At 42.8% G+C, this 23,841-nt stretch overlaps 9 protein-coding genes across 15 annotated transcripts; 3 read left to right on the top strand and 6 right to left on the bottom strand.

Annotated features, from left to right (window-relative positions):
* Positions 1 to 1,062: 1,062 nt before the first annotated feature.
* Positions 1,063 to 1,350, top strand: RB195_013704 (uncharacterized protein; the record flags this gene model as incomplete). Its single annotated transcript, XM_064203649.1, has 1 exon — positions 1,063 to 1,350. The coding sequence occupies one exon, from the start codon at positions 1,063 to 1,065 to the stop codon at positions 1,348 to 1,350; it is 288 nt and encodes a 95-aa protein (XP_064059530.1).
* Positions 1,351 to 1,728: 378 nt separating this feature from the next.
* RB195_013703 (uncharacterized protein) lies at positions 1,729 to 2,879 on the bottom strand (the record flags this gene model as incomplete). The annotated part of the gene is made up of 2 exons (XM_013453912.2): positions 1,729 to 2,529; positions 2,745 to 2,879. The coding sequence occupies 2 exons, from the start codon at positions 2,877 to 2,879 to the stop codon at positions 1,729 to 1,731; spliced, it is 936 nt and encodes a 311-aa protein (XP_013309366.2).
* Positions 2,880 to 3,090: 211 nt separating this feature from the next.
* On the bottom strand, positions 3,091 to 3,525 carry RB195_013702 (uncharacterized protein; the record flags this gene model as incomplete). Its single annotated transcript, XM_013453911.2, has 1 exon — positions 3,091 to 3,525. The coding sequence occupies one exon, from the start codon at positions 3,523 to 3,525 to the stop codon at positions 3,091 to 3,093; it is 435 nt and encodes a 144-aa protein (XP_013309365.2).
* A 481-nt stretch (positions 3,526 to 4,006) lies between these two features.
* On the bottom strand, positions 4,007 to 5,704 carry RB195_013701 (uncharacterized protein; the record flags this gene model as incomplete). The annotated part of the gene is made up of 1 exon (XM_013453910.2): positions 4,007 to 5,704. The coding sequence occupies one exon, from the start codon at positions 5,702 to 5,704 to the stop codon at positions 4,007 to 4,009; it is 1,698 nt and encodes a 565-aa protein (XP_013309364.2).
* On the bottom strand, positions 4,007 to 8,627 carry RB195_013699 (uncharacterized protein; the record flags this gene model as incomplete). Of its 2 annotated transcripts, XM_064203647.1 has the most annotated exons (4): positions 4,007 to 5,850; positions 6,086 to 6,698; positions 6,988 to 7,371; positions 8,466 to 8,627. In XM_064203647.1, 4 exons carry the CDS (start codon positions 8,625 to 8,627, stop codon positions 4,007 to 4,009), a joined length of 3,003 nt encoding a protein of 1,000 aa, XP_064059527.1. The 2 variants fall into 2 exon arrangements, with proteins under 2 accessions (XP_064059527.1, XP_064059529.1); XM_064203646.1 differs by lacking the exons at positions 4,007 to 5,850; positions 6,988 to 7,371; positions 8,466 to 8,627 and having other exon boundaries at positions 5,994 to 6,503.
* RB195_013700 (uncharacterized protein) lies at positions 6,768 to 7,100 on the bottom strand (the record flags this gene model as incomplete). Its single annotated transcript, XM_064203648.1, has 1 exon — positions 6,768 to 7,100. One exon carries the CDS (start codon positions 7,098 to 7,100, stop codon positions 6,768 to 6,770), a length of 333 nt encoding a protein of 110 aa, XP_064059528.1.
* A 3,637-nt stretch (positions 8,628 to 12,264) lies between the features above and the next one.
* On the top strand, positions 12,265 to 14,802 carry RB195_013698 (uncharacterized protein; the record flags this gene model as incomplete). The annotated part of the gene is made up of 5 exons (XM_064203645.1): positions 12,265 to 12,318; positions 12,383 to 12,529; positions 12,610 to 12,893; positions 13,086 to 13,147; positions 14,549 to 14,802. The coding sequence occupies 5 exons, from the start codon at positions 12,265 to 12,267 to the stop codon at positions 14,800 to 14,802; spliced, it is 801 nt and encodes a 266-aa protein (XP_064059526.1).
* Positions 14,803 to 15,255: 453 nt separating this feature from the next.
* Positions 15,256 to 18,563, top strand: RB195_013697 (uncharacterized protein; the record flags this gene model as incomplete). 2 transcript variants are annotated; one of them, XM_064203644.1, is made up of 5 exons in its annotated part: positions 15,256 to 15,295; positions 17,657 to 17,726; positions 17,804 to 17,873; positions 18,123 to 18,237; positions 18,451 to 18,563. In XM_064203644.1, 5 exons carry the CDS (start codon positions 15,256 to 15,258, stop codon positions 18,561 to 18,563), a joined length of 408 nt encoding a protein of 135 aa, XP_064059524.1. The 2 variants fall into 2 exon arrangements, with proteins under 2 accessions (XP_064059524.1, XP_064059525.1); XM_064203643.1 differs by lacking the exon at positions 15,256 to 15,295 and having other exon boundaries at positions 17,608 to 17,726.
* A 175-nt stretch (positions 18,564 to 18,738) lies between these two features.
* Positions 18,739 to 23,121, bottom strand: RB195_013696 (uncharacterized protein; the record flags this gene model as incomplete). Of its 5 annotated transcripts, XM_064203640.1 has the most annotated exons (6): positions 18,739 to 18,902; positions 18,950 to 19,107; positions 20,563 to 21,064; positions 21,149 to 21,371; positions 21,641 to 22,173; positions 22,557 to 22,695. In XM_064203640.1, the coding sequence occupies 6 exons, from the start codon at positions 22,693 to 22,695 to the stop codon at positions 18,739 to 18,741; spliced, it is 1,719 nt and encodes a 572-aa protein (XP_064059522.1). The 5 variants fall into 5 exon arrangements, with proteins under 5 accessions (XP_064059522.1, XP_013309361.1, XP_064059523.1 ...); XM_064203641.1 differs by lacking the exons at positions 18,739 to 18,902; positions 18,950 to 19,107; positions 20,563 to 21,064; positions 21,149 to 21,371 and adding an exon at positions 22,846 to 23,121 and having other exon boundaries at positions 21,563 to 22,186; positions 22,438 to 22,776; XM_013453907.2 differs by lacking the exons at positions 20,563 to 21,064; positions 21,149 to 21,371; positions 21,641 to 22,173; positions 22,557 to 22,695 and having other exon boundaries at positions 18,950 to 19,097.
* Positions 23,122 to 23,841: the final 720 nt, after the last annotated feature.

Here is a 23,841-nt window from a genome sequence, read left to right as displayed (position 1 = left end):
TGCTCTGGAATAGTTCGAGCAAGTAAGCTGTCCATTAAGCCATCTTCACAACTCAAGAGTCAGACACAACAGTGTAACGGTTAGAGGTTCCGCTTCCTGCACGATCGATCGGAGGTTCGAATCCGCTCTAGTCCTCACCGAGCCTTTCATCCCTCCGAGGTCGATGAATCGGTACTAGACTTGTCTGGGAGGATACAAACACTGACATGACACATCTTCTATCCACCACAAGTCTTTGTATGGACCAGTTACACGTACGTAGACCTCAAACGCTTCTGAATTGAAGTGAACGTTGGGGCGCATCCAAACGGTTTGGTTAAAGCCAAACACTTTATCCTTTTAATTACGGATGCGGGTTTTTAAGAAGAGTGCTTTGATGAACTTAAGCACATACGCGGTTAAACAAAAGAGCTCACTACTTTGCACGGAAACGAAGTGGTGATTCATATGGTTGAGTCGAAAGGATACTAACGGCCTGAAGCACGGGTTCCGCCTCAGGACAAAGATCCTGAGGTAGAGCAAAGTCCGTGTCGGCCTTAGGCCAATCCGACTATCGTGAACAAAGGAAAGATAATAAATGCCACCAGATGTGGTTAACAGCGTTAGCAAACGATAGTCCACGAGTTGCAAAGTCAACTGGGCTAAATTCCGACTGCACATAGTGAACTTAGTCTGAACGTCTGCCTTGTGGAAATTGGTTAAGATGGTGCGTATCTCATTCACTCGATTCTGAATGAACCGTTTAAGTGGACGAGATGAGCGGATCCAGATAAGCTATCTTCGAGTCCTAGAAGAAGTGGATAGTGCGGATTCTAAGATGTAGTTGTAGATGGAGGAAGCGTGCTAGACCCACACTTATCAGGGATGCGAGTAACTCTAATCGTGGCATAGTTATCTTCAAAGACTGCGAGCTCATACGTGGTATTGCGGTTTGTGAAAGCGACGAAACGTGGAATTGGTGGCAGCGGATGTTTGAGTTGCTGGACCAATTCGTCCCATCGTTGGTGGTTTTCTTGGTCAAATGAAGTGTCCAACTGGTGTTCCTTCTTCCAGATGTCCTGAATGAATACTTTGAAGGGCACTAAAGATGGTGTGAGGAGACCAAATGGATCAAAGGTGGATGAACATGCACTGAGCGCTGTACGCTTAGAGTACACATTCAAGGATGCGGTTTTAAGGGGTATGAGAAGGGTGTCGATGCGTCAGTTCCAAGAGATATTGAGGAGTTTCACCGATAATGGATTCCTGACTCGGTCAGATGGCTCAATGGACTGGTTAACGATACTGGAGTTACAGAAGAACTGTCGAAGGTTCATGTGCATGGTATTGAATAGGGATTTGGAGGAGTGATACTTCTTAATGGCTTGTCACTCAGACGAGGCACTAAAAAGGATATTGTCGACGTAGATGTTGTGCTCTATTTCCTTGTGGAGCGGCTTCGATGGTTCAAGATCAAGACAATACAGAATGGATGCTGCTAAAAGGAATGGTTATGCGGTTATTCAAATGGAACACGTGTAAACAGGAAGATCCGAAGATTATCCGGAGTTGGTGGCAGGGTTAGGGTTGCGAAGCCAAAGGAAACGAGTGGCATCCCGTTGATTACGTTGCAAACGAATCTGAAGGAAAGCCTTCTCTACATCGGCAATAAGGAGGTATGGTGATAAGCGGCTGCGTAGAATTCCTACCATATCTGTAGGATTGCGGGACCGGAGTGGAGACGGTCGTTTAGGCTCGGTGCGCCTCTATAGTGAGAAGACGCATCGAAGACGACTGTAATTTGGTGGTTGCGGATGTTTCCTTTCGGGAGGGCGTAGTATCGGTAAAACAAGCACGTTTCTTTGCAGTGACAGCAGAAATTGCACCACAAACATTTGCAGCTTGGTACGCAAAAGGTGTATCCGTGATAGGCCTTGTGATTGTCTCTCTATTGGCGAGGCGAAGTTGAACTGTTCTTTTGAAATCATTTGTCGATCCAGTGACTTGTCCGAGTTTCCATTGTCCTCTTTTGAGTGAGTCGTCATGTATGATGACATAGTCATCCAGTTTTGGTTGTGACTTTTCTTCAAGGCGTGGGTGCTTATGAGATTTTTTATATTGTTCCCTCAACGCGAGTAGGTATTCGGATTTCCATCGCTTCCAGAAACAATCTAACATCTCACTTGTATATTCCCACAGTTCCATTAGGTTTGCTTGCATGTCGGTGCATGGTTCAAGTTGTTCGTTGTAGTCGATCCTAGGAGTTGCAATTATTGCTGTTGGGCGTAGAAAGTCTATTGGTCTGAGTGGATAACAGGACTTCTCTTCCGCGACATAATTGAGTGGACGGGAGTTGCAGATGGCTGTGCACTCTGCGGTTAGAGTTTTCAGAGTCTCGATATCATTTCCGACAGCGTTTTTGTAAGCTGCTTTGAAGATTCCTACCGGTCTTTCATATATTCCTCCTTGCCAGGGACTGTGGCTTGCTGTGAAGTTGAAGGAAGGTCGATTAGCGCAGTAGTCTATTACATTTTCGTCTGACACAATTGACTTGAAGAAATTTGACTAAACTTCGTTCAAAGTCTTGAAAACCTCTGCGCTATCGCAAACTATCCATTTTGGAAATCTGTGTACTGCAATGAATTGACGAATGACGTGGAGAAGAGTTTTCGCTGTCATACTCGTAACGATTTTTGCGAAGATAGCTCTGGTATTCAGGCATGTGGTGAGGAGGATCCATACCTGGATACGGTGAGGTTATCCACCTTGTAGTTGAATGGTCCCATGCAGTCCATTCCGCATCTTTCAAATGGGTAGTTTGGTTTAGTTATTCTCTCCTTTGGATGACTGGACTGGGGAAATCCGGCAGAGCAAAAGGTTTTGCTTTCGAATTCCGACATACGTAGCACCCGTTGTTGAGTGTCTTTTCCACCGTGAGTCGCGTTTTAGGAATCCAAACTGTCGATCGGAGCTCGGTGAGAGTTTGCTCTATTTCGCAGTGATGATTCATTCAATGAATCATGATTGGATGACTGGAGAATGTAGAGCGACGTAATGTAGCTTTCTCTCGGCAGGCACACTGGCTCGATAGCACTATACGGGAGGTTCGCTTTATCGATTCGTCCTTTGCTCTTCCTCATAATTGAGTTTTTTTTCGCAAAGGTACAAGTTCAGTTGTTTTTTGATGACGTCAGATGGTGGGTGAATCAGTTGTGCTTGTCGACATATGATGATTTCTGCAGTGGCAAACAGACGGCTTCTCTCGTTAGAGAAGTGTTTCTTTGCCAGTGATGATTTCTTCACAGTAAATAAGAGAACCATAGCTATGGTATTGACAAGCTTTGTCCAAAAGCTAAATCGTTCTTCTTGAAATACCGGTACGTGCGTCGATGCGGCTTTTGATGAAAGGAACCCTTTTTCGGGTTCGTGTTCTTCAACATCGCTTGTGAGATGACTAATGTCTTCAGACCATTTTTCTTTAGAGTCCAGAAGAAATAAAGGGCCATTGAACCATAGGTCAGACTTGAGAAAGTTTTCCAATGTCATACCTCGACTTCCAATGTCTGCTGGATTTTGGTCTCAAGGTATGTAGCGTAGTATTGCTGACGGCGCATTTGTTTTGATGCTATTCACGCAGCTTCTGATGAAGACAGGGAGGGATTTCTCACACTTCGTCTACATCAGCGCGACTTTACTGTCTGACCATGTGTAGGACTGTTGAATGGGGATATCAAGTTGAGATTGCAGAAAACTTGCCAGTTTTGCGCCAATGGTGATAGCTAAGAGCTCGAGGCGAGGTATGATAGGTGTTGCACGAAGTGGTGATAGTTGTGATTTAGCCATCAAGAAGGATACTTCTGGGCCATAATTATCTTGATGATTCACCAAGTAAGCGACAGCGCAGTATGCTGTTTTGGAAGCGTCCGTGAAGATGTGTATGTTGTATGTGCGTGTGCGGTCGGAAGCAATTTTCCTTGGTAGGCCAATTTTGGAAATAGTCCAGTCCGATAGAATTGATATCCATTCTTTAGAGAGTTCTTATGGTAGTACTGCATCCCATGGGAGTTGAGTTTTCCACAGTTTCTGGACGAATGCTTTTGCAATGAGAGTTGATGGGGATACCCATCCAAGAGGATCGTATATGCTTGCAACATGTTTGAGCACCTTCCTTTTCGTCCATGTGGTGTTCAGTTCCGTGGATGAGGCTGTCTGCTTCAGTATCCCATTGAAGTCCTAATATCTTCATCGTTTTGTCAACTGGTGTACGTTCGGCTTTTTCCAGAAACTTGTTGAAAGATGAGTCATTGCTGGGTAACTCTCGAACATTCATACCAGCTTGCCTGAATATTTCTTCGTCGTCAATATTGGTGGCTTCGAGGAAGAGGTTATCCACATAGATGTTGCGCAGGATCTTCTGAGCTAGAGGGGTATTGTAGTTGCATAGGTGGTAATGAATCGTTCCTGCAAGAAGAAACGGTGAAGTAATGAGACCGAGGGTTACCCTTTTGAAGACATAGGTGACGATATTGCCTTCTTGCATTCCTAGCGAAGGGTCGCGAAGCCACAGAAATCTGGTGAAATTTCTGCTGTCTTCATCCAGGCCTACCATGAGGTACGCCTCTTCAATATCGCCAATGAGTAGAATTTCCATAAAGCGAATTCGAAGGAGAATACCGGCCATTTCTGGGAGGAGTACTGGTCCTCTGTAGAGAACTTCGTTAAGGCTCCTTCTCCCTTTCGTTTTGGCGGATCCATCGTACACGCACCTGAGTTTCTTGTTTTTGCTTGTTTCCGATATTACTCCATGATGTGGAAGATAGTGACACGGTCTCGTATTGTCGTTGTCGTCAACTTCTTCGATGATTCCTCTTTCCAGTTGCTCCACTATGATATTGTGATGTCTTTCTAGAAGCCCTGGTTGTTTGCTTAACGTTGCCACGGTGCTCCTGAGGCGAGAGATGGCCAGATCGAAATTGTTCGATAATTCAGAGATGTCTTCCTTGAATGGTAGACGAACCATGTAACGTCCCTCATCGAAATCGAAGTAAATGGTATCGTTGAATTCTTGAAGGCACTTGTCATCATCGCTGCGGGAGACATCGTCGGATATTCCAGCTGATTCGAGTGACCAGAATTTTTCCACTAGTTCCTCTAGTTTCTGGTGTTGTAGCGGATTTTCGAGAGTTCTGATGTCGCTCAAGGCCATGAAAGACTGGTGATTCTGGAGAGGTTTTCCGCTCATGATGTTGCCCAGTCGCGTGTGGATGAGATTGTATCCATTCGGTAGTGTCTTCATGTAGAAGTTGTTGGAGAGTACGAGCTCCCAGAAGTAGTCATTTCCAATAACTATACCAGGTGGTTCTTCGGTCGTCCATGTGTGATGGTCGTCTCGTCCATATGGATTCATGAGCTTCATTTCTATCTTCTCGTTGAGGAATTCCAGAGTTTTGGCGTTCAATATCTCCGTCTCGTAGTTCTCCAAGATAAGTCCTCCTTTCACATTACTAGATGAATGCGTTTGCGCTCCAGCTGCGGCGAAGGTTTGAAGTGAAATTTCCTGTTCATTTTCGATTTGAAGGTGAAGTGTTCTGGCAATGTAGTTCGTGATGAAAGTTGAGGAGCAGCCACTGTCGAGAAAGGCGAAGGTGTTGATACGTTCATGCGGTTGAGCAGAGTTGAATAGCGTTACCTGCACACACAGCAGGAGGGTTTCGTTGCTCTTCATGTCTGAATTGAACACCTCTGCTGCGTAGGAATGAGACAATTGTGAATTTTCTTCTTCCTGCAACGGTCTTCTTCTGAGGCCCTGGATCTCTTGCGTCCTTTCCGTGTTGTTCGTATGAATTTGCTCATCGTGTTCATTTCTGATTGCTAGAAAAGAGCGACTTGGTCTTTGATGTAGAATTCGTCTGGGGCTGGTTTGCGAAGGATGTATAGGTTGACGAGAATTGGTGCTTGAATCGCTGGCTCTTGCGATGTCTTGCTTGAAACATATAGAGGAATGATGGCGTTTGCTACAGTGATTGCAGGTCCGTTTCGATTGACATTCCCTCGTTGGGTGTCGGGAGGATAGGCAGTTGTAGCATAGGCGCTTTGTTTTGATTACCTTCAAGCGTTCTCTTGGAGAAGAATACGTTGAACACGTGAAGGAGGTGTGTGCACCGCTTCCGCAGAATTGACTGGTCTTTTTTTACTCCTTTAGGTTTTCCTCTTACTGCCGAGAATTTGGGCTCCTCTGTATTGGGTATCGTATTCGTCTTGTAGTGACGCTGGTACGATGCGTTCATATGAAGTTCATTGGTGTAGTCGCGATGGTCCTCCATTTCTTCGAGTGTTGTCTCCTTTCTGACAATTTTGGTTAGTATCCTCAGAAGTTCCGTCGGTACAAGATTCTCTTGGTTTTTGCCTCCGTCGTAAATGCGGCTGCGGATGCGACGTGGAAGCTTATTCAGCAGGATGGCTCCGAGCGCGTATTCTTTTGAGTCATCTTTGTATGTAGTGAATTGTCGTACGAGAGCGTACATTTGCGAGTAAAGTGCAAAGAGGTTACGTCCGTCTTTGTCGTAAGGTGGTAGAGAAGCTAGACGAGTGTAGAGGATGTGACGTGTTGTCACGCGGTCATCGAAGTGATTCTTCAGGATTTCGACTGCAATTGGGTAGTTGGTAGCAGCTATGGAGAGTCCTTTGATGGTCTGCAGTGTTCGTCCTCTCAAAGTGGACTTGAGAAGTGAGAATTTCGTGGCTCCGTCGAGTTGTGGTTTGTCGTCGATGAGAGTGGAGAAGTGGGCTCAGTATTCGGGAAATTCGAGGAGATTTCCTTCAAATAGCGGGAGGTCCAACTTGCTGAGTATTGAGGCGTCGACGAAGGAGATATTTGCCGTTGCTGTAGTTTGAGAGTCAGGAATATACGGCGTCATGTTGACAGTCGGAATTGTAGTTGGACGGGATGCATGATGAATTGTGGACGGTTCTGATGAAGGCTGAGAGTCGACATCTGATTCTGTGTACGGCTCGAAATTCAAGTCCCTTTTTCTTAGTTCCTTTTTGGATAAGCGGTCGCTCGTGATCGAGTCTTTCCAATGTAGAGACGGCATCGTTGAGTAGAAGAAGGAAGTCGCCATATTTTGTGATGTACTGTTGCAGAATATCTTCTTCTTCTAGATTGGTTCGTAGTAGACCCTGCCACTGTTTCCGTACACGGTCGAGACGCGAATACAGGCGATGCAGAGAGTCGTGCGCCGACGTATGTTCTTCATATGCGGCTAGTATATCGTCATCCTTGAGTTGTTGGATTTGAACTTCTTCGGCGTGCTCAGTCTGTGACTCTTCAAGTGCTTTTCGCAGTTGTCTTTTTGCGATACCGATTTGCTGGCGGAGTATTATTGGAGGATGCTTTAACTTCTTGCAGTGTCAGACGTAGGAGCTCTGTCGTGCTTGCAGTTGATGCTTGCCGTGGTTGTACAGAATAGGCATATGATGAATCGATCGTGGAGGTCAACCGTTCACCGTAGTTGACGTTAATGGGAGTCCGAATTGGCCGTAGTCGCCATGTAGTGGACTGGACGAAAGACGTATAGATGTAGTCGTTTATTGGGTTATGGTCCGACTATAGGTGATGGGCGAGAAGCTCATTTCCTTTGTGATGACACATATTTATACGAGAGGGAGAGAGAAGGAATTCTGTACGAGTAGGATATGTTTTGACCTGAGAAGGCAACATGCGAAGTGACAGCGACATTTAGACGTGTGATTCACAAATATGGGCGAAATTAAATTACTTTCCGAGGATTTTCATAGGAAAGGAATGTTTTGTGGGTACAGGATCGGAAAGTCCAATACACTCCCCCCAGAAAAAAAACTTGCACTGTATAAAGCGATTCGATTACAGAACAAAGTGATTCGATTATTTCGTCTTCGTTTTTACAACATCACGATAGCGGATTTTTTGTTTAATTTTTCTATATATCTTAGTGAAGCAGGATAGAAGTACAACAATGCAAAATATTGAGAACACTCTTTTAATATTCAAGAAGAAATCTGCTAAACGCGGGAAGGAACGGAGTATTTTGGAGAGAAAATTAGTAATAGATGAAAATGTGAGGTCTTTTTCAGATGAAACACTTGCATTTATAGAAACAACTTCAGTTAAATATATTGCCTCATTCACGAACGCAAGTCGTCCTCGGAGAGTTGTAGATGATCGTCCTCCAGAGCATTGAACTGTGCAGTTGATGTTGATGTTGGTGTCTGTAAAGTGGAAGTGAACTGTGGATATTTGTTCTTCTGGTTGGCATCTCACTAGTTGTGTTGTGTTTCCGCACTCCATTTGCGCTGTTTCAACACTTATCGAGGACGTACAAGTAACTTTCGTCGTTGCACCTTGTGTGTATGAGTAACAGCCCGTTAATTCTTCCATTTGTATATGGAATGAGTTGTTGTTCTTTTTCGCTGCCATGAGTAATCCGTGGGTCGTTATTTGCACTGACAGCGCTGAGCAAATTGTTGTCTTTGCTTTGACCATCAGGTCTTCTTTTATTATTGCTGTTTGTTGAGTGATTATTGGCAGTTTGTTGTGCTTGTTGTTTAGGAACGTTGATATTGTTCCATTCGGACATGAGCAGGAGACGGAGTATACTTTCGGCGTGCATGTACAGATTTGCATTGCAAACATACAATGTCCAAACGTTATTGCGTCAGCTTCATTTTTGCATTGGACTTGACCTGGTGTATGTGGAAGTACCTGTCCTTGGGAGGAAGATTCGATCCTCGTGATAACTTGTTTATCCGTTATGAAATAGCTTGAGAGTATCGGTAGATTCGGAGAGATGTTGCTGGTTAGAGTTATTTGGACGTTATTCCATCGAAAGGGGATTGCCTGTTGCAGTTTGAATTTCGTCATCTTTGTTGATCCTAGAGTCGTTATTGTTATGACTCCTTCCGTTTGAATGTTCTATGTTGGACATGAGAAGATTCTATATATTTTGGATGACGTCGGGAGGGCGTAGTATCGGTAAAACGTTTCTTTGCAGTAGAAGCGGAAGATTGCAGGTTCGAATCCTGCCGTGGTCGCCATGTGGTGGACTGGACGGAAGACGTATAGATGTAGTCGTTCATTGGGCTATGGTCCGACTATAGGTGATGGGTGAGAAGCTCCTTTGTGATTTGGGGGGGAGAAGGAATTCTGTATGAGTAGGATATGTTTTGACTTGAGAAGGCAAAATGAGAAGAGACAGCGGTATTTAGACGTGTGATTCACAAATATGGGTAAAATTAAAATACTTTCCGAGGATTTTCATAGGAAGGGAATGTTTCGTAGGCACAGGATCAGAAAGTCCAATGCACCTTTTTGACTGCCTGGTGCGGGATGTAATAGACTCTGTGGTCGTCGAACTGGTGCTCGTCGACCACCTCTATTACGCCCTGCTCCAGCTATTCAGTAAAGTTTGCGGTGTATGCTTTCCAAAGGGATGGTTTGGTTTGAAACGAGCGTTATTGGCTCTGAAGACGCTTAAGGGCTAACATGTTGTCGGCAAGGGGAGGGTGCGATGACTTCGAGGGAAATTGAGCGTCCAAATAACCGTCAATCGCTTGGGCGGTATCCTGAAACCGTTTCAGGATACACCTTTTCCCGTCGTTGCCGGCCTTGAGAAGATATCGCAATCGACAGAATCGACTACGAATATGACAGAACACAGAACGCAACTGGGCAAAGATGATTAAAAGCTTTGAAGCTGTTATGTTTGTTATCATTTATCGGTGAAACTAGTCATTCCATTTTATTCATTGAAGTTTTCATTTAGTGCAGTTAAAACGATGTAGAATATTGACAGGACGAGAAGTTTGGTGGGATACGACAAGACCAGAGATTTCACTTGAAACAAGACGGAATTCTTGGAAGCTGGCAAGTCTAAATTATAAACATATCATTAGCATAAGCCAACGAGATACTGATTTCAAATATACTTAAAGGAATACTTTAGTCTAGTTTTGAGAAATGTGTGGCCTAAAAACAAACGAGGTTTCCCCAACCTTCGTTAATTGCCTCCACACATCCGCAACCCTGCCACTGGCATATCCCGCAGATACATTGCCGTGGAGGGAAGACCTACTCATGGAATTTGCTCTGATTGCTTAAAATTAAGCAAAATGTTTAAATGTTTGTTTATGTTTGTAATCAGAAGATCGTTCACATATGATACAGGGTACCGAAATGTAGAAACAGTCGGAGAAAATTCCGACTGTTTCTACATTTCGGTACCCTGCATCATATGTGAGTTCAAAATTCCTGTTGTCTTCGCTGGCAAAAGTCCTGCATTGACGGTACACAAAAAAGTGTAGTTTTCTAGCTGTGAAAAATCTGCTTGAAAGTTTTGTATGCGAACATATTAAACTGTTGTTAAGAACAGATTAATCTGTTGGCATTTGTTTCAACAACATTTTGAGTTTATATCCTTGAGAGTGACTTTTGTTTTTTCAATGTCAAACTTACTACTTTGCTCTATTTCGTTAGTTGTTTCAATCTTGGGCAAATCTCAACAGCCCACAATAAACGCTTGAGTCTCGCGATTCGGTGCTTGCTTAGGACTGTCTCTTTCTTTACCAGATGTAGTCTAAGCGTCTACGTTGAATGACAGTAGTTCTCGGTTTTCGAAAGATAAAATCGGAGAAAATTCCGACTGTTTCTACAAAAACGAGATTTTTGCATGCACACCATCGAAATAACTCTGTAAAATCCCACTCCAACTTAGTTTTCATTAACAGTAGATGTTCACATTGCAGTTCAAGGATTCATCAGGGACCGCCAAGAGTTATTCGGAAACGTGTACAACACTACTAGGCAGTATTTACACAAAGCCTACGTGTTCGCGGAGTACTGCGTGTGGAGTTCAGGAACATGCTGTAGAACAAGAGAGTTTAGGCAGTATATCCTTAATGCGGAAAGGTATGTTTATCGCCCTCCAAGTGAGGCAACGTCGTCACCCTCCTACATCGATCAGACGTTTTTCGCGTTTGGAATGGGAACTCATTCTGATTGGACTCCTTCATGACCACACTCTCAATGCATCCTCCTAACAAGACGACTTAATAAAAATTGTCGTTGTGTTTGCGAGTTGTTCACTTGATCAAATCACTTTTATTGAAAAAAGATGTAGTGGCATGGACAAACTTATTACTAAATAATTGTTGTAAACGAATGACTGCAAACAAATTCTTGCTTTAGCGAAAAAAAAATGCAATTTAATTTTCACGGTAGAAGAGGATTTCTACGGAGACAGAAAAACAAACTGGTACTGATGTCCAGAAATGAAGAAACCACAACATGAATAAAGTAGTATTAACATACAACTTCATGAGGAGGAAGTCAAATGTTTTGCAATTTTGAAAATGTTCATTCTCCTTACTTTCACATATTCATATGCACAACAACATCTCTCTTCCCAAATTTCCGTGGTATTTAAAAAATGGTGTACGTGAAGAGTGATCTATGAGATGACAGTTGCGGAATAACATGAGCAGAATTGCCATGGCACTGTAACTAGGGAACTCATCCTTTTTAATCTACTTCAAACAGCCGAAGCTCTTATTCGGTAGCTCGGTAACGTCTAAAGAATCTTCATTTTTAACTCTCCGCGAGCCTTGGTAAGAACTTGATTCTGAATGGTTTGCATTCAACATTGTAGGCTGAATAAAACTAGGAAGACTTCACTGTGTGCTGCGTGATCTGGACAATCACTTGAAGTTTTCCCTCTGGGACTACCTAAAATCACTGGAAAATCTTTCATATGTTTCTAACATTCCCTCACCTTCATAACCTTTATGAAGAATTATATGGCATTTCAAAGAGGTATCTCAGTTTATTTTTCAAATAAAAAAGTGCATCTTTATTATGTCGATGCAATCTTTTTCAGATTAAATTACAGCTATCATGAATTAACGAAAGTTCACAAGAAAAGAGTTCTCAGCGCTTTCTGGGACAGGCACAAACCATTTCAGAGAAAACAAAATTGTTCAGGTGTTCTCGCAAAGGCTCTGAATGATGTTCATCCAGTGGATTCGATTTCCCGTCTCCTTCTCTGACAACTCAAACCCAGTTCTATTGTTGTGCAAAGTCACATACGAATTTACAAAACCATAACTTTCGAATCGGCAGTGTTTGTTTTGCCCTGTGCGTGGTGCTAACGCCTAGAAAACTTTAATTCTTTAGCTTAGGTTTCATGCCAATGTTAAGATGTTTCTCGTCAGCTACCTCCATCTATTCTTTCGACAGTTTCCTTAATTCCAGGTATGTACGATAGAAGAAGACTGAACTGGATCAAATTTGCTCTGCATTTTGCACAGGTAGACAAACACAAATCTCTTATGTGAAAATTACTTCAGAGCATTCGAAACGATTGTATTACAGATTACATCCCTACTCACATGCACTTTCGTTCCAGTGAAATACGAGTTCGCAGCCCTTGTGCATTACGAGATTAACCTCGAAACACAGGAAAGATGCTTGATGGCCTGCTATCAAGATACTGCCTGCACTTTTGTACAATACGAAAGTGTTCGTGAATCGTAAAGCTTTCTGCTCTCTAATATACATGTATATATAATGATGGTTTTTTTTTTCTGTACTATATTTAGAGTGTGTGCAAGATCTTCAAGGAGGGGACTAACACCCAGCAACCCAGCGCTGCAACATTTCAAATTTATAGGGAACAGGAAGGTTCCTCTTGTTATTCAAGTTTGAAGATTGGAAAAGAAGTGACTTTCAAGACCATTCAAGCCAAGCCCACTGATACCAGCATAATATGCAACACTGGCCCGAATGCTCCGATTATTATTCGTATGTACAAATACCAGGGTATCCGCTTCTATTCAACTGATTCCTCCGGATTCCTTCCAGATGGAAGCCCGCCGGATCGCAAGTAAAGCTTCTGACATTTAGTCTCTTGTTTTGCTCAAGCCACCTACGACAAGCCTACACACTCACTTCTCCGCAAAAACAAAATTTTTACGAAAAGTCTCTTATGTGCAGTTTCGTTCTCAACACAACAATTATGTGGTCTCACTTTTTAAAATATTTTATTATCTCGAAAATTGGTTTGCAAATTGTTCAGATTATGGCTCACGAAAAATCCGGAACCGCAATGCACAGCTGTACCTGTATTTCTTCAAGCCAGTGAGCTAGTCTCTTCTTCTTAATTTGAAAAGAAGCTTTATTATGATGAATTGCAACTTCAAAAGTTATTTATGCAATAAGCAGAGGTTTCCTACAGAAGAGGTGGAAGTGTCAGTATAGCATCAAATAGGGTTAACCAACTGATTTTAAGAGCAGAGCTAGGAACGTCTTTGGAGCTGTTTCTATCATCAGATTCCATTCAGTTTCAAAGAAACGAAGACCAGTGAATCGGTCAGCTATCTTCTCCGGCCTTAGCTCAACTTATGGTCTATCCGGCCAATAGCAAAATCTCGTTAGCGGTGTTTCTCACCGTAAGCGGTCGGAGAACCCAGTAACTTAACACGCCTTATAGAACAAAACTTTTTTGGGCAGGCAGTATTAGTTGTTATTTCTGTTCCACGCTTTTTGCTGCTTGCTTTGTTGTTTTTAACGAGCGTTTTTTTTTTTCGCAAATGCTTTTGTGAGAAAAGTTTGCAGCTGTAAAGCATTTAACAGCCATATCATGAAAGAAGTAGATAAATTGTTTTGAAAAGTTCAGTGAGTCTGAAAATTCCTTGACTCGCGTAACAATTGTGATAATTCCATGTGGAAACGTCCGCTTGCAATTTTCCAAGGTTTCCATATCCAAATTATTCAACTCAATAGTTTTCTGAGGCATCATCCACTGCATGCACGTGTAAATCAGCACCTTCAAAAACCCTCGCACGCATATCTTCGTTGCTTTCCATTGTAAATTTGCTGCGAACATGCGAAAAAAGATAAAGATAGATCGCATCATCATCCACGAGCTACGCATTCCTATGATTAGCGTCGCTGATTATCCTCGGGGACCAACTTCAGTTCAGTTCTCTACGTGACGGGAGTTGAGATTATCGCCTGGGAGGATATTTCACGTCTTCCTCTCCTTTCCTCGCTGCAAAACACCGGTTGCCACAACAGCATGATCGTTGCTGTTCCGTCCATCCATCCGTCCTCGCTGATTCAACTGCTTCCGATATCCTAGTGGTGTGACATAACCTCTGAGTGAACAAATCAAACAATGGTAAATCGCGTCAGACGGACGAAGTAGTTCTTCACGTTATACCTTACACTCCTGCGATAGTTTCGTTCGAATCACGCACTCAGCAACAGGAAGTAGCGTGACGGTAGGGAGATGTGAAAAAAAAGGTTCTATTCTACCATTTTGTTCCAAATTGCCATTAAAATGTTTTATACTATCATTTTTAGCGTAAGGTACAGAAAGAAAACTTTAATAGATCCAAATCCTGAAACGTTCCAGGAGTCCATTCGGAACAACGCTGCTCTATAAATTTAAAGCCACTCAGAAATTCTGCAGAATTTTCCAATCATGCGAGTGACAATAACAAGTCAGTGAGGAGTTTAAACATCTTTTTGTTTCAGATCACCGTCGATTGTTCTTCGGAAACGTGTACAACACCACCGGGTACTACTTCCTCAACGGTTACGTTTATGCAGAGTACTGCGTGTCCAGTTCAGGAAACTGCTGTGGAGCATATGAGTTTCGGGAGTATATCCTTGATTCGGAAAATTATGTGTACCGCACTACAGATGAGAAAACGTTGCAACCATCGAACTTTGGACAGACTTTTTTCATGGCTGGATTTGGAGATCATCCTGATTGGATTCAGCCATAATAACATTCTCAAGGCGTTTTTTCGCAACAAGCACATTTAATAAAGTTTCTGCGTGTTTTTTGAACTCTCATCTGATTACATTTTCCGACGTTCTTAGAGATTGCACCTTCAAAGTATTCCAGTTTTAAAAGGACAGAATGTCGCCTAACTAACTTGCCCCAATGGCCATTTTCGAAGGATTAATCTCTCGGGGATCGTCACCGCCTTTGCAAGATTTTTGAAAACACGAAGTCGCTCGGGCAAATAAAGGCAACATTTGGGAGAATTCTCAAGGCTGGAGTCTCTCCACCGCTGGGTGGAGTCCGGGTCGTAATTCACAGGTATCACAAAATAAGCGTATATGTCTTTCTATCAGCCTACCTCTAGCACGTTTAAAAGCAATATTAGCGGAAAAATCTCTCATTTTGTGGAGGAAAGCAAGTAGTTTCATTCGATATGTCGCAGCCGTCTTGCATGGCCGGGCGGCTAAGATTATTTCTTTCTTCTGGAGTTGGTGAGTGGTTCGCGAGATTTCAATATGGCAAACTTAAACTCCGTGTTGCCCCTAGCTAATAATCGAAAGACTGATCTAACTTGACTCGTTCATCTCTGAGGAGTGTACGCTAAAAAAAAAGTGAAGTCCTTCATTCATCCTCCCGTTTGACAAAAGTCGTCATTGTCCTTTGTCAGTGGAAATGACGAGCTTTATCAAACGATTGTGCGCTTATTGTGATTACAAGAACCGGGAGAATTATACCTACTCATTGCTGGCGTTCGGACTGTCGTTGTAGATGACTTTGAAGCCATGACGTGATTCCCCTTCACCTCACTGACAGAGTTGTGACCTAACTGTTCAGATGTCAATCCATGCATGGTTTGGACTTAGCATCGTCCTGACAATTCCGATACGCCATGTTCTAATGTTGCTCTTGGTACTTACCATGACCCGCGAGCCCGACTTCTTGATGCTCGCCCTAGCATTTATCTCTATCTTTTGAACTCATCTACTGAAAAGATGCGATAGGGGATCTTTCTTTCTCACTCTGGGGGCGAATTTTTTTCTAATCCACCAGTCCCAAAGGTTGAAGGAGTTGGTTGCTCCTGGCTGGAGATCGAACTAGTGATGCAGAGGCTTGGGCCACTACACAACTCCGGCCCTGATGGAAATGAGCAGAGGTAGGGGGATAGATTTACCCGGAAATATCATCAACAAATTTCTACTTCCCGGCAACTGTTCAATTCCTAAACTTCAACAGGGAACTCTCTATTGGTTTAAGCTACACTTCAAAACCTTGAAAGTATCAGAACAAAGAGAAAAGTCCGATTATCATCATTGAAAGCTCCATCAATTGATGTTACTGGCCGTATCCCGCTTTACGCAAAAAGGGAATTCCAAGCCCTAACCTACGTCAGCGATCGTATAGTGGTGATTTTGCCGTATTTTGTCGTCTTTAAACTCGAGTCGTTCATGCTCTTTCGCGCTTATTTTAGGGCTAACTATTTTAAATAAACAGAGGGGCCTCAAGGATTCTGAAATGAAAAGAGTCGCACAGCAAATAGCTCCAAGCAATTGGAATATTGCAGGATCTACAGTCCATCTCCTTGGTGAACCTAACTATGGTCATTAATAACTAAACAGGTTATTGCAGAAGTATCGCAAAATAGAATCACGCCACACCCATCCAGTTCCCCTGATGTTGGACATCTTCTCAACTTTTCCTCTGTCACACCCTAAAATAAGAATGAATGAAAGAGTAAATGACGAAAACCTCACAAGGAATGCATATATCTAAGTTTTGTTTCTGACTACAGCTCTTCAACGTTCCCGAAAGTTGTTGTTCTGGATGATTACGTTAAGCGCAGTAACTACTAACAATTTTGCTCCTCTATCACTGATATGTTCACAAATTGTATACTTTCAGGGTTGAAGCCTCTCTTCTTTGGACCCCCTATTCTAAAAAAATAACCAGTAAAAACTAGCGCTCGTGCTTTTCTTCCTCATATCTATTCGCAAGTAGATATGCTCCAATGAGAAATAAATTATGGTCACTCCCTTTTGCGCATTCAGATTTTTTTTTAATTCGAACCTAAGTCACCGATTACGATTTGCTCTTGCTTCAAAAGGACTATCAAAAAGAAATACCAAGAGCGTCACATATGTGTTAGTGTAATGATAACGGTTTTCGAGAGTGTCGATTTAGTGGAGTGATAATCAATCGTTTAGCGGGGTCGATGCATTTGATAAGAAAGAGTGGCAGACCAGAAACCTATTTTTGAATTGTAAAGTAATGCAACAACATTTTGTAGCATTTTGTAACAAACATCTGGACTCTTGTAATAGATTTTTTTGTAATAGACTGTCACAGTTTCCTCCTTAAGTTTTGTTATTTTATTCTTATTTAAAAAATATTCATTTTTTCTGCATTATTCCCCATGTTTTTTGGAAGTTACCACGGTAAATAAGTGTGTGATTTTTTTCATGATATCGTTTTAAAGGCAACATACCACGAATCTGTGGTGGTACGGATTTCAGGTGAAGTATTCGTATACGGGATAGTAGATTATGCAGAGGGGGTAATTCCGTCCATTTCTTCCCAATTGCCGTAAAGAACGGTCCGGAAGATGCGGCGGGTGCATAAGGCTGGCGCGCTCCAATCGAACTCGTCGTAGAAAATAGCGCGCCAGAACGCCTGAAGCCGTATCGCCCGGGCAGTTTTTTCACGGCAATTAGGAAGAAATGGACGGGACCACCCTTCTCTCCATAATCTATGATCCCGCACACGAGTACTCCACCTGAAATCCGTACCACCTCAGATTCGTGGGGTGATGCCTTTAAACTTAAAGCCAATGACCAACTGTGACGTAACACATGAAGGATCTTGTCATTGTGGAGCGGTTAAATGGACAGTCCGTGCCCCAGAAGTATTGGAATGTATAAAATGCAAGTGAGAAAACTTTTTATGGCATTCAATCTAGTAATTCAGATTTTGCTTTCTCTTCACAATTTTCCTCTTTTTTCAAGCTGCTCAATATGCAAAAAGAAATCGAATGACCACTACATTGTTACGAAGGAGAGATTTACGTTATTACAGGTATTTTTGCCTAATAATGGTTTCCTAAGATGTCATAGGTGGTCTCGAATCTCACATAATTATTATTGAGCGCCTCCTTTCTTATCTGGAGAATACTTGCAAATTTTTGTTTAATGTTTGCTCCTTTCTTCTAACCCCATATTCTTCTCAGAATAATATTTTTGATTATTCCAGCTTAGTTTTGAGTTTATTTTTGACAAACAGTTGCAAATTGAAAGGATCTCTATATGCCTGAGAAAATTTCTTCAGGGTGAAGAGAACCTGGTCACGTACACCTTCAACACTCACCAGGCAAAGCATCGTTTTTGTGGAATTTGTGGTGTGCAATCATTTTATGTGCCAAGGTCCAACCCTGATTGCATTGGTATGTCAGTTTTCGCTTTCTGCAGTTCGGGTTTGGGTTCATAGGCATTTACTAATCTGCTGAAAGATAAGTGGTGTCTGGAGAAATAGGCGGATAAATAACATATGAGGAAAAAGCAAAAACCGGAGTATCACTGGGAAATCTCACAGAGGACGCCGATTTTTCTTTGAGTGGGATAAAATACTTACTAATAAGAAAATACTAATAATTCAGGTGTTATGCCGCACTGCATAGACTCACCAACTGTGAAAGAGCTTCGATTCTCAACTTTTAATGGACAGAACTGGGAAGAGGAGATGACAAAGAAGGCTCCAGTTGCACATTGATATCATAACACTGTCCTAAATATGGCTGAAAAAAAAAACAGAAAAAAAGAAACACTGCTTTCAAAAATATTCAAAAAACGCATTTTCAAGGTCTTTGAAGAATATATATATATATATATATATATATATATAATTGTTTTATTCTGTGTTGCAATAACAAGAAATACAAGATTGTCTAAAGATGTTCGTCAGCACCGCGTTTTTTCTTCATAGCAGACATCGGATAGAACGGTGGGTACATCGGCGGGTACATTCCTCCACCTATGCCACCTATGCCACCCAAGCCTCCTCCAGATATAATTGTTCCCAGGAGACTTCCAGCGAATGCTCCCGCCGCAGCTGAAATATCTTATCGCAAGAGGCTTCCAAACTGTTCCGCTCCCAACCTGCCCAGCCTCCGCTTCCTCCTCCGCCTCCACAACCACCTGATCCGCAACCACCATATCCTGTGTAACCATATCTTCCGTATCCGCCGGCACCGACATGAAGAACAAGTCCGGTCACCAGTAGGATGATCACAATGAAGTTTCGCATCCTGTTCTTTCTGCAAAAGAAAAAAAAAAGATTAGAGTTCTTCTATCTTTTTCCTCTTTTCAGATGCGCTTATTACGTTTTCCTTAAAATAAGTTTGCGAGAACATTTGATACGATAGGAATGGCATCGACTGTTTGATATGGTATAATACCCTGTGAGACAATCCTAGAAGAATAGGCAATTGAAAATGACAGGAAGATAATTTTTATGTACATATGGTATGTTGTTCTTCATACTTCGTAAAGTTTAGGTGTGTATACGTATGTATATGCATTTCTCGCATGTGTATATACATACTATACTATAATTCAGTCGCTAATTTTTGTTGTGTATCAGTAGTGTAGATTTCAATTTTGTAACCCTACACAGTCGGGGAATAAAGATATAAAGTGTGGGAAGATCATGTAGAAACACTTCTACAACATTTTAGATAGTACAATTCAGACCACCTGTTTCAATCAGACCTTTTAATTAGTAAAGATTTCTCCTTGAGGCTATTAATGAACAAGGCTGTTGACAGTTAACACTTACTCATTCCTTTCTCAATGACGCAGAAATGATTTGAGGAAAATACCGGTGATCCTTCAACTTCAATTGATTGCTAGTCTCTTTAAGGTTTCTTGGATTCTTTTTTCATCTGCACAAGCGCACTGCAGCACTGCTTCCACTTCGCCTTGTTATATTCTCAGTCGAGGCTTGCCTTTTCATTTGACGAAACTCAGCCGAGCGCAGCTTTCTGTCGACGAGTACACGTTAGCACTGCTGTTTTGGGAGGTTAAAATTTTGCAAGTTAGGTTGATTCAGATAGAATGGTGTTGTTGAAGAGGTTGACGGATTGTTGATTTTTTTTCGTGATCTGAATCAAAACAAATAAAAGCTTTTTATTTATAAACATAGCCGGTGTTGGAACAGCTGGCGCTAAACGTCTAACACGGAGGATTTTAGTCCGCAAATAAAGGATAAAGGATAAAGTTTCTGGCGTTAATCAATCCGCTTGGGATGCGCCCCCACGTTCACTTCAATTCGGAAGCGTTTGAGGTTCACGAACGTGTAACTGTAACTTGCGGTGGCCAGCCGATGTGTCAAGTCAGTGTTTTTATCCCTCCCAGACAAGTGTGGTACCAATTTATCGACCCCGGAGGGATGAAAAACTTGGTGAGCAGTAGGGCGGATTCGAACCTCCGATCGATCGTGCAGGAAGCGGAACTTCTAACCGCAACAACAACTTCACAACTCAAGAGTCAGACACAACCTGTTGTGTCTGACTCTTGAGTTGTGAAGATGGTTTATTGGACCGCTTACTTGCTCGAACTCGAGCTGGAGAATGAGAAAAGAATGAAAACCTGGAAATTGCATACAGTGGCGATAACACAATATACACGACTAACATAGCATAACATAAACTAACATAGTAAACATCTCTACTGCTCCAACACCTTCCCCCTAAGATGAACGCATCGCGTACGTCTTTATCTTCGGATCGGGTTGCAATCGACGAGGTGGTCGGCGTTGTCGAACTGGTCTAGTCGTTGTCGGCGGCACGATAGTTGGTGCTCGATCCTTGATATTGTCCTTGACGGCGGCGATCGTCCTTGTCATACCATGGTACCGTCGGTCTTCCTGGTTGAGCGGCATTTTGGAAGCTTCATTCTTTTCGAAGCTAACTCTCCGGTGCTCTTCTCCACGCATCTGGATAGCGTGTCTTTTCCACAAATCGTCCTCTTCCATTGGCACGTCGCACTCGGCTCGTCCATAGCGTTTATTCACACAAGCAGGGATCCATATCTCATGTCCTGGGCGGTAGTCACGCACCCATACAAGTTCTTCCTGGTGGTACGATCTCTTTTGTGCTCCATGATGACGGTTGAACTGTTCTTCATTTTTCACACTGCGCGTTCCCTCTTCTTTAGCTGATTTATCCAGCTGCGTCAACGACGTCCTCAACTGGCGCCCTACGAACACCTCCGCTTAAGAAGGATTTCCTGGCGTTGACGCGTTCTGAAGCAGGTCTGAAGCAATCACTTCCTTGGCTCGATTGGAGGCTGCTTCACATTCCTCATTCCATTTGAACGAAACGTTCTTCTTAAACAAAGCATCCAACAGTGCGCGTAACTGGCGCATCTCTTCCACAAACGATCCATAGTAGTTGATCATACCAAGGAAAGAGCGAAACTCTGCCACGTTCTTCGGTACTGGCATCTGGCGGATGACCTCAATCTTCTCTGGATCAGGATGGCGTCCGTCCTTACCTATGATGCATCCGAGATAACGGATCTGAGGCAAAAAGTTACATTTCTCCAATCAAACGCGGAAGCCGTATTCGTGGATCCTTCCGAATAGCGCTTCCAAGTTATAGCGATGTTGTGTGCGGCCCGTGACTATCATGTTATCCAGATAGGCAGCAACTCCTTCCAGTTCACATATCATTGAATCCATGATCTGCTGGAATAAGCCAAGTGCTGACTTCACGCCGAAGGGTAGACGATTGTAGCGATACAGTCCTCTGTGCGTATTATTTCCTTCGATTCTTCTTCCACCTCCACCTGCAGATATGCTTCTGCGAAGTCGATTTGCCCGAAAAGCTGTCCTCCATTCAGCTTTGTAAACACGTCCTCCGCGGTGGGCAACGGGTGCTGGTGCAACTGCAGCACATCGTTTAATCCTGTCGAGAAGTCTCCGCACAAGCAGATTTGCCCACTTTTCTTCTTGACTACAACGATAGGCGTAGCCCACTCTGAATGCTCTACTGGGAAAATCACTTGCTCGGCAACCAGGCGATCAATTTCAGCATCCAGATTCGGAGCAAAGGGCACTGGTCGCTTCTTCTTGAAAACAGGTACTGCGTCGTCTCTCAACAGCAACTTCGCTTTTGTCTTGACGTATCTGCCAAGTCCGCACTTGAATACTTCTGCGTATTGCTTCTTCAAGTCTGCGATGATTTCCTCTCGGTTTGCTTCTTCTTTAGTCGCAATTCGGCAGTGGTATTTGTCTTTCAACTCCTTGTACGCTGGAAGTTGAATACACCACTCCAGTCCTAGCAGATTCGTGCTTTCGGTGACGTAACAAGTTCCATTACCTTGGATTTTATCCTATATGCGGTCTCTGACAAAGAAGTCTGTGGAGAATCTTCCATCAATCTTCATCGGTGATCCATCTGCCTGTCTTGACTGGCATGATACACGGTTCCAAGGGTGGAGATCCGAGTTTTTTCCATGTTCGACGTGATACCAACGTGATATCTGCTCCTGTATCGAGCTGGAAGCGCACAGAACGTCCCCTGATATTGACATCGGGGTAGGTTCGAGCGTTCTCAGCGGCGAAGGTGACAACGTTCTTGCACTGGCTTTTCTTGCGACGGTCGGATCGTCTTCTTGGCTTCTGTCGCATCTTCTGTCCAGTGTTGCAGGAGAGAAGCGGACATGTACTTTTGTAGTGCGGTCCTCCACAATTGAACTTTACATTCTTTTTCTACACGAAATGGACATCCTTCCATGTCTGTGTTGTCCATCTTCAATGCGGTGAAGTTCTCACATTCAGCAACAAGGTCTTCTATAGTCAACGGCGCATCTTCTTTGTGCGTATCCAGTCGACGGAGCATTCTGAGACGAACTTCACGAAGCGACGGATCCTGAAGTCCTGCTACGAACTGTAGCGTCTTCAGTGCTGTGTAGTCCAGTTCCTTCAGTCAAGCGTCTTCGCCAATCCGCTTGATCATGGTGGCGTAGTCGCGGAATGGTACGTAACTGACCGTCAGGGTCTTCGTCTCGAAATCGATCTCGTGCGATTGTTTTGGTAGCATGTCATCGGCATATTTGCGATATGCATCCTCGTCCAGCTTCATGAGGACCAAATCGCGCTTCTTGCTATCCGGCAAGACCAAATCCCTAATGACCGGGCCGTCCCTCTTGTACCAATAGGCGAAGGTGTCAAACACCTCTTCGTCGGACACGAACATTTGCATGTCCTTACTCAGCTGGTCGTATTGATCCTTGCTGATGTCTTGGACGGTGGTTCTCTGTAACATGAACTAACATAGTAAACATCTCTACGGCTCCAACATACACTACACCCGCCTCTTTCTACCAATAAATATAGATAATATAGATTTATTTTGATAAGTCTTCTCAGACAGTATGATGACATATTCAAACTGCACACACTTATAAGCTAAACCTTTTTTATCCACAAAGATATATTCTCGTCAAAGGGGGTCCTACTGTAGTTTATGTGAGTTTTTGTAATAGATGTGTGAATCGAAAAATTATGATCTGTTCTGTTTTATTTCCACCTGGATCACATGATTATTACAGCAAGGCGCTCAGAAGTTATGATATGTTCCATATGATCCAAAAACATGATCCAAAAATGAACGGCAAAGAGAAACGTTGGACAGCCACACGGAAGTTCTTTTTTGTTTGAAGAAATCATTTTATGTGAAACGTACTAGACAGCAACAAGAAGAATCTCTAGCAAAAAATTTTTTTCGAATCATCTTTTCTTCCCCTATACTCAAAAATTTCTGAAAGAGAAAAAAAAAAACAAAACAAACAGAGGAAAAGGGTTAAGGATTACCTGGATTTTTCTAAGGCGATATTTTGCTTCAGTGAATTAGGTACAATAAACGCAATTCCAGAATCGTGAAATCGAACATTCGTCAAATCATCAAATCAACCGTGTGTGATAACGTTAAGATTTCTGAGAAAATAAAGCAGATACGCGCGAACACTTCTGGAAGTTGGCGAAT

This window comes from Necator americanus, chromosome V, assembly GCF_031761385.1.
Source record: "Necator americanus strain Aroian chromosome V, whole genome shotgun sequence".
In the NCBI taxonomy this organism is placed as follows: Eukaryota; Metazoa; Nematoda; class Chromadorea; order Rhabditida; family Ancylostomatidae; genus Necator; species Necator americanus.
This window is presented reverse-complemented; position numbering and strand designations above follow the sequence as displayed.